At 32.6% G+C, this 9,317-nt stretch overlaps 1 protein-coding gene across 1 annotated transcript; it reads left to right on the top strand.

Moving 5' to 3' along the window:
- Nucleotides 1-359: 359 nt before the first annotated feature.
- LOC111315613 (phosphatidylinositol 4-phosphate 5-kinase 1-like) lies at nt 360-4,908 on the top strand. The gene is made up of 8 exons (XM_022917468.2): nt 360-1,933; nt 2,017-2,181; nt 2,389-2,554; nt 2,747-2,857; nt 2,942-3,135; nt 3,237-3,367; nt 3,465-3,558; nt 4,042-4,908. The coding sequence occupies exons 1-8, from the start codon at nt 804-806 to the stop codon at nt 4,340-4,342; spliced, it is 2,292 nt and encodes a 763-aa protein (XP_022773203.2). The 5' UTR covers nt 360-803; the 3' UTR covers nt 4,343-4,908.
- The last annotated feature ends 4,409 nt before the right edge of the window (nt 4,909-9,317 follow it).

Genomic DNA, 9,317 nt, shown 5'->3' with positions numbered 1-9,317 from the left:
ATTTTCATAATAATTTTTTATAATTTTTTTTAAGTATACTTTTTTAAGCCGAACTTTTTTCACCTTAATAACAATATTAATTAAAAAGAAAATGGCGTTTTGGTAATTAAGGTGAAAATCGAGGACAAAACAGAACAGCCACAAAATGACGCACTTATACCCCTACATTTCCTTGACTATTCCGTCGCGTCACGATGAAAACCAAAGAAGGAAAAAAGAAAAAAGAGAAGGCGATGGAAAATAAATAAATAAATAAAGATATTCGGTTTTGGGAATCGCGATATTTCGGACAAAACAAAAGGGCATATTCGGTATTAAAAAAAGAGAGGTATAAGCTGAGCTGGTTTTCTGATACTTACATTACAATTTACCACACACACTCAGGATACCGAGCAACGTTCCCCCACCCAAAAGCCGGCGGCTTCCCTGACCCTTCGTCCTCTTCTTTCTTTTGAATTTGCCCTTTCTTTTATTTTAACTTTTTAATTTTATTTAAATTTAGTTTATTTTATTTTCGACTCTCTCTTCGTTCTCCATCTGCGTTTTTGTGTTTGTTGGATTCCAAAGCACGAAGCACAAAAAGGACAACACAAACAAAAAGAAAAGAAAAGAAAATAGTGAAGTTTTTCAGAACAGCAAAAACAAAACGAAAAGAGAAGAAATTTGTCGACGGAAATGTTCATCTCTCCGGCGTCGTTTCAGGTTCTCTGTTTTCATTCAGCTTCACAAATGCAGTAAGCTGAGGAAGGAAAAGAAGGAAACTTTTTTTTTTCCTAGTGAGAAAGGGAAAAAGAGTTAAAAAAATGCACGAAGCGCTGTTGAATGAGCAGAGCGACGTCATTTCAAACACCAAGAAGAAAAAACCCGACGATGAGGACCACCTGTTGGTTGCTGTTACTACTCCTACGGCTCACCATCACTTGAGCCGATCTCAAGCTACAACTCGGCGCGTGACTCCCACAACTACCTTCACAGACTTTGTGACGGCGGGTTCGGGTGCTGCCGTCGAGAAACTCCTCCCCAACGGTGATCTGTACATCGGTAGCTTCTCCGGTAACACGCCGCACGGATCGGGAAAGTACCTTTGGAAAGACGGGTGCATGTATGAAGGGGAGTGGCGGCGCGGGAAAGCTTCCGGGAAAGGGAAGTTCTCGTGGCCATCTGGAGCCACTTTCGAAGGCGATTTCAAGTCAGGTCGGATGGAGGGATTCGGGACGTTCATCGGATCCGACGGCGACACTTATCGTGGGTCGTGGAGCTCCGATCGAAAACACGGCTACGGCCATAAACGTTATGCCAATGGGGATTACTACGAAGGATCGTGGAAAAGAAACCTACAAGACGGACACGGCCGTTATGTTTGGAGTAACGGGAACGAATACGTCGGGGAATGGAAAAACGGCGTCATATCCGGTCGTGGAACCCTGATTTGGGCAAACGGAAACCGTTACGATGGGCAATGGGAAAACGGAGCTCCCAATGGAAACGGGGTTTTTACTTGGCCAGACGGGAGTTGTTATATCGGAGCGTGGAACGAAGATAACGTGAAGAAAATTCAACAACTAAACGGAACGTTTTATCGTGGGAACGATGGGAAAGAGCTTTGTCTAAAAGGAGGGGAGAGTTTGGTGGTTATGCCGAGGAAAAGATCATCGGTAGATGGAAGGGGAAGCTTAGGGGAAAGGAATATGAATTTTCCGAGGATTTGTATATGGGAAAGTGATGGTGAAGCAGGGGATATTACTTGTGATATAATTGATAATGTGGAAGCTTCGATGATTTATAGAGATGGGTTAGGGTTGGATCGAGATGGGTTTAGGCAATTTAGAAGAAATCCTTGTTGTTTTAGTGGGGAAATTAAGAAGCCAGGACAAACGATTTCTAAAGGCCATAAGAACTATGATTTAATGCTTAATCTGCAACTGGGTATCAGGTGAATATTTTTGGTGGTAAATGTGTTTTCGGTTTTTTTGATCTGGAGGTTTTATTTTTTTTGGGTGAATTTCTTTGTTGTAGATATTCTGTTGGGAAACATACTTCCATGTTGCGCGAATTGAAGTCAAGTGATTTTGATCCTAAAGAGAAGTTTTGGACAAGGTTTCCAGCTGAAGGATCAAAGCTTACACCACCTCATCAATCGGTGGAGTTCCGGTGGAAGGATTATTGTCCAGTGGTGTTTAGGTATATTGCTTTTGCTTTTTAGTTGACTTGTTTTTCAGAATTAGTTAGTTTATGTGCAAATTTTGAGATTAAAGATAATCTTAGTGATCAGCTTGCTTGGTTGCATACAAGTTTTCATTGCTTTTGTTTATTTTATTTTATTTTTAGCTTTTGTTTGTGTTTCAATTGCTTGCTATGTTGGTGACTGGATTCCTTTTGGGTTTTTAGACATTTGAGGGGCCTATTCCAAGTGGATCCTGCGGATTACATGCTAGCTATTTGCGGCAATGATGCCCTTAGGGAGCTTTCTTCTCCGGGGAAGAGTGGAAGCTTCTTTTACCTTACTCAAGATGACAGATTTATGATAAAGACAGTAAAGAAATCAGAAGTCAAGGTTAGTTGCCAATCCATTAGACTTAATGTGAAAGTTGCCATGTGTCTTGATGCAGTAATTTCTCAACTGGCATTATTAAAAATTGGAAAATTGTTTGGTCCTTTTTTTTCACACTACTTTCTTGGTTAAAGCTAGACATATTTGATAGGTAGGATGATTAGACTGAATCTAAAGTTTGATTAACTATGTCAGGTCCTTATAAGAATGCTTCCAAGTTATTACCAACATGTTTGCCGGTATGAAAATTCCCTTGTGACAAAATTCTATGGCGTGCATTGTGTCAAACCTATTGGTGGACAGAAGGTATGTGTTTGAATTAAATAGAAAATATACTGAGTTACTAATGAAATTATCTCTTGCTCAATAATTATTGTGGTTAAATACCAGACCCGGTTCATTGTGATGGGCAATTTGTTCTGCTCTGAGTACCGAATCCATAGACGGTTTGACCTTAAAGGATCTTCTCATGGTCGCTCAACTGATAAACCAGAAGAGGAAATTGATGAAACCACAACCTTAAAAGATCTGGATCTCAATTTTGTGTTTCGCCTCCAAAGAAATTGGTTCCAGGAACTTATGAGGTAAGCTGTTTTACTACTCCCCTTCCTGCCTCTCCCTCTCCTGTTAAGTACTTCATCCATATCACATTTATCATTAATTTCCTATAACTAAATGGTGGCAGGCAAATTGATCGAGATTGTGAGTTCTTGGAGGCAGAGAGAATTATGGATTACAGTCTTTTGGTTGGACTGCACTTTCGTGATGATAATAGAGGTGATAAAATGTGCTTATCGCCGTTTCTCTTGCGCACTGGTAAGTTAATAGACAATCAAACTATTTCATATGAAATTTGAATGGAGAATTTCTGTTGCAATGAGAATTTGGATTTGATTATGCGTACCCTATGCAGGCAAAAAGGATTCATATCAAAATGAAAAGTTTATGCGCGGCTGTAGATTCCTTGAAGCAGAGCTACAAGACATGGATCGGATTTTGGCTGGCCGGTATGTTTGGCTGTCTCAATTATTGATTTTTGTGGTTAACTGTTGATTGTATGTCTTGTTACTAGCAGTTGCAAAGTTTATGTTGGTTTTGTCTTTCTGTTGTGATGGAATTTGCCAACATTTGGTTGAATTTCATCATAGCCTATGAAATAATTGAAGGTTGATTTTGTTGTCTAAGTGATCTTGTGGTTATAATTCAGAAGACTACAATTTTTTTGTGGGGTAGGTAGCAACTGTGGTGCCTTATGATCTAGATGAGAGCCAAGGGTTTTGTTGAGTTTTATTGCCCATTATCTAGTTTCTATGAAATGATTCATGAACTCAGTGGATATGCATGATGGAGAGTGGAATCAAAGCTTCTATCACTAGTTATTCTTTTTAAAAATCTCTTTTCCTTATTTGTAGATTTTCCCTCTTGGTGAAAATTGAGGATGTACAGCAGGTACTGAAATCAAATTTTATTATGTAATCTTGTTTTATCAGGAAGCCATTAATTAGGCTAGGAGCAAACATGCCAGCAAGAGCAGAGCGAATGGCAAGAAGAAGTGACTTTGATCGGTATAGTCAAGGTGGAATCAGTCACTTTTCTAGTGGTGAAGTTTATGAAGTAGTCTTATACTTTGGCATCATCGACATCTTACAAGATTATGACATCAGCAAGAAATTAGAGCATGCATACAAATCCCTACAAGCTGATCCTACTTCGATATCAGCTGTTGATCCAAAACTCTACTCTAAGAGGTTTCGAGATTTTATAGGAAGAATTTTTGTCCAAGACACGTAGCTTTCTGGAATGCCATGCTGGGAATTGTCCCCCTGTCTAGTCAGAGAATACCCCTTCAATCTTGACTGCACCATTCTGGAGTGCCCGCTGGGAATTATGCAGCTTCTGCTTACTATCTTTGAGCAAAAGCTCCATGGGGACACATAAAAAGCCATCGACTGTAAATTTATGGGAGAGCTCGGTAGCAGCAGGTTTTTGAGGAATTGTTAATGGCTGAATTTTGAGGATCAGCCCATCTTCATATATTGAAGGTGCAGCCCTTGTACATTCAAAAAGGGGGAGGTGGGGAGGGAAATTGGATTCTGGTGGGCCCTTTTTTTTTTTTTTTTTTCATTTTCCCTTTTTCGAGGGGTGAAATTTTTGTGGAAACCTAGGAATGTGAATTATGAAGGATTTGAAAGATAGGTATAGAGAACAGAGAAGATTCAAAGTTGGGGAGGAGACTTGGAATAAGAAAGTGTACAGCTGATAGAAAAGATGCAATAGTTTATGGAATTTCATGAATTGTTTTTTTGTGAGAGAGATATCTTCAAAACAAAAAAAAAAAAAAAGAAATTATTTGAATCAGATTAACAGCAGCACAGAAGAGAGAGAGAGAGAGAGGTGTCATACTCCCATGAGATCTCTCATCGCTCTGACTCTCTCCCCTTTTATTTGTTTTATTATCTATAAATGGGGCTCTTCTGCATTGTAGTAGGATAAAAATGGGGTCATTCCATTGCTTTTGCAGTGAAAGGGAGGGTTAAAAACATGAAAAGCAGAGAAAGCAAAGAGAAATATGCGCTGGTGTTTCTTCTTCTTCCCCACTTTGTTTACCCTCCATCTCTCTTTACTGTTTTCTTTTTTATATTTTTTAATAATCTTGGAAAAAAAATTCAAATACTATAAATTTTTTTTATTAGTATCTAATGTACATATATTTTTATTTACTATTATCTATTTTTGTGACATACAAACTCTGCAATGTCAACTTTATTTTTGCCCTTCTAATTGTCATGTTAATTTATTTAGCATGTCATTAAGGTTTGTTTAATAAAATTCAAGCTAACATTATTTTATACTTTAACTATTCATTAATTATAAATTCATTTATGATATTTAAATTTTAATTAATTGTGGATAAATGTATTTTGTGTTTCGATTCATTTAAAATTTTAAGTCTAAATTCATATTTATTATTAATTAATTATGAATCAAATCTAAAATAAATGAATCTATTCACCAATTTAATTATTTATATAAATCAATGATATTCAGGAATTCACTTAATTGTGAATAAATGTACATTAATATTTAATGTAATTTAAATTTAACATATTTATTAAATAATATAAATACTTATGAATCATGCTAATGATAACTTACTTGACTCAAGTTATATTTCCTCAAAATTTATTTCTTGAAAAATCTCAAAAAAAAAAAAAAAAAGAACAAGATAAACTATAAGTCAATAATATGCCCAAATTTTCCTTACTATAATATTTATTTGAACATAATTTCTTATATTATCAATTTAAAAATTATGAGTTTTTGTTGTATTTTAACTTATTTCAATACATTTCAATGTTAAAACAATTAAAAAAAAACCACTCACAACAAGGCTGGAATGTGATGTTTACTACTAATACTATCATTTAATAATAATAATAATAATAATTTTTTAAATTAATAAAAATAATGCATTAAATATGTATTTTTAATTTTTAATATTATTTGTATTTCTTAAATTTTTTTAACTGGAGAGGTTCAAAGGTTCGCTTCTCTTTTTGACCTTGTTCTCTTTTGGGGCTACTAGTGTCTGATTGCTCCGACTCAAAGCACTTGCCCGGTGATTAGTGGGACCGTTGGCATATGATATGTCGCTTTTAGGTTTAACATTTTTTTTAATTTTTTTTTTATTTTGCAGATGATCTTACAAGTCAACTAATCATCTAAACATATCTGTTCCTGAAATCACGATCAGTTCTGGCTGTCGAAGTCAATAATGTTTGGTTTTTGCTACTTCATTATGCCATCATGTTTTCCCTTTTTTTTTTCTTAAAAAAATGACATATTTGGAGTACATATAAGTTTTAATATTTAATTTTAAAATATTTGAATTCATATTTATTAATAATTTTTTAAAAATGATTGTGTAAATTAATTAAATTAAATTTTAAATTTATATAATATGATGTTAAATCATAAAATTTTCATTGTCTCATAAAAAAACAAATTAAAAAATTTTGATTCCCATAACACTAAAAAAAAAAAAAAATCATTTCACTGTTCGACTTTGTTCTAGAGGATGAAATTCATAAATTCAATTATGGAGAGTTTTACTTGAAAACGAGGATGGTCTTGCACAACTTAGAAAGTATAATCCAAAAAAAAAAAAAAAGTTCTGCCCTAAGGAAAATTGAAAAGACGTGTATGATTTATCCTTAATTGGCAGAGTCACCCAGTCCATAATAATTATAAAATAACAATAATAAATAATAATATCTTATTTGTCTGTCATTTTATAATTTTATTCATGCTGTAGAAAAAAAAAGTTTTATTTCTTTTTTTTGTTCAAAATATAACAAAATTAGAAAAATATAATTCATATTTATAAACATCTGTTAATTATATCGAACATAATAAATATATTCAATTTTTTTTACGTGTGATACTAAATTACAAAATAAAAAAATAATTCTTTTTATTTTACTAAATTCAAACTTAAAAATAAAATTTTAAAAATTCAATCGAATTAAATTCACACTATTGAATTTATAGTATGCCTTGTAATGATTCACATAAATGATAAAAACTTTTCAACGCTATATTAAATTCAGCTAAAATGGGTTGGTGTTCCGATCAATGAATGCAAGACGAATACGATTTTTCTCGGGAACCAAACAGCGAAAGACGTCGGGGGAACAGAGTGTGTGTGTGAAAAAGACAGGTGCGAAACGGGATGGTAGTAGTAAGCTGTAATTAAAGTGGCTTTTCAATCAAGATATAATCAGCTGAGTTCGAATTAATACAGCATTAAACTCGAGTTTGACCTCTCTATCCTCCCTGTTTTTACAGCTACGTTACTGGCTTTTCTTCTTTAACTTGCTGTCTTCCTTCTTCTTATATGATGTCAGCTATATTCTGATACGATGTCCAATATCAATTATAAAATTGTGGAGGGCAATTGTTATACTTTAAATTTCAAGTTAGTAACAATTGTAATTGTCACTTGAGCAAGCTTAATATTTGATAAATCAATCTGATTCTCCTTTTTCTCAGCTTTTCCTAACCACTTTTTCTAATTTCACATTCACAACTCCACTTTTTCTCAGCTTTTCCTAACCAAACATAGCCTCAGGTTCTCTCTCTCATTCACTTCATCCTCCTTACAATATCTTGTTGACTTGAGCATTAGAAACGCGTCCCAAAATACTACCTACAACATTCATTGACATTTCTTTTTTGACAAATGACGTGAATTATCCTAATTAACCTTCATTAAATTTCTCGATCATCTGACCAAAAATTACATCAATAGTAATATTATGCACATAATGGTAAATTATTAGTCCATAATACATCAAATATGAACTTATGTAATTACAAATCATATAATTCTTGATTAAGTTTGTAAATCTAAGTGTTTTTCCATAAAATTTAATAAAGTGCAAGGCACTTTAAGATAAGTCAGCCACCCTGATTATAGTAGTCTAGTTAGGCCGCCTTTTTTCACCAAATAAAGGTTTCCATTTGCCTTGGTTGGGACCATATCCAAATTGGTAATCAGGTCACACCATTGATATTTGCTAGTTTTTGGTAATTGAAAGCTGCTGTTTCAAATCGGTATCAAAAAAGCTAGCTACCTAGCTCTTTTAAGTATAATTCAGCAATTGATAAAAAAAAAAAAAAAAACCAAAACCCTTCAATAATAAGGGAAAAAGAATAATTTGCCGAAGTGAAACACTTTAATTTCTCCTCCCCATTCAAATTTTCGGTTTAAAATTAATTTTCCTTTAAAATGAGTTGCCATTTTTAAAGATAAATAAACATAAATTTAATAATTTTAAATACAATACGATAATACAATCTAAAAATAAAATAAAAAATAAAAATGATACAATTTAGAATTAAAAAAAAAATTTATATATGAATATGACAAACAAAAAATATAATTTATATTTAGTGTGTGAATATAAATTATAATATGTAATTTTCATATTTTATACATATTTGATATGAAATAAATATAACATAAATATATTAATTGTTAGAACTAAATAGACATTTCATTTACTACAAATTTTATTCTTCGTTAATTGAAATTACATCTAACCTAACTTAGACAAGAGCTCAATTGTTTTTTTCATTCATTAATTTGCTTTATAAGAGAGAAGAAGTCCTGAAGCATACGGCATCTTAAGGTTTGAAAGTGACAACAACTCTCTTTGTTGCCTAAGAAGGCTGCAATAATGTTCATTAATCGTTGTTCTCTTCAATCTTTTTCTGATGTTTTTAGGAAAAAAAAAATCAGAAACTGCTATCTTTCTTAATCTGACTTGCTGCACCAATCTATAATTATTGTTCAACCATTTGCTTATCTTTTTATTTATTATTTTTTTGACATGTCACTATTCATCTTGTACCAGAAAAATGCCTTGTTAGTTCAATACAACAATAACACATCTATTTATATATATATATATATATATATATATATATATATATATATAACAAATCATCAAGGTTTCTGTAGGAAAAAAATTAAATTTTTTTTAATTTTTGTGAAAATATTTTCCAATTAAAAATTTTAATATGTTCTTTACAAAAGAAGTTATAGTAACGAAAATAAAAAATCAAATTATAGATATCGAGATTTAAATTTTAAATTTATTGAATGTTATTTTTTTATAATAATTATATAAATAAATTAAATTACGTTTTAAATTCTATAATAATATCCCTAAAAAACCGAGACTTGGGATACATACTACTC

Source organism: Durio zibethinus, chromosome 20 (genome assembly GCF_047325235.1).
Source record: "Durio zibethinus cultivar Kanyao isolate XHJ-2024 chromosome 20, ASM4732523v1, whole genome shotgun sequence".
Taxonomy (NCBI): domain Eukaryota; kingdom Viridiplantae; phylum Streptophyta; class Magnoliopsida; order Malvales; family Malvaceae; genus Durio; species Durio zibethinus.
This window is presented reverse-complemented; position numbering and strand designations above follow the sequence as displayed.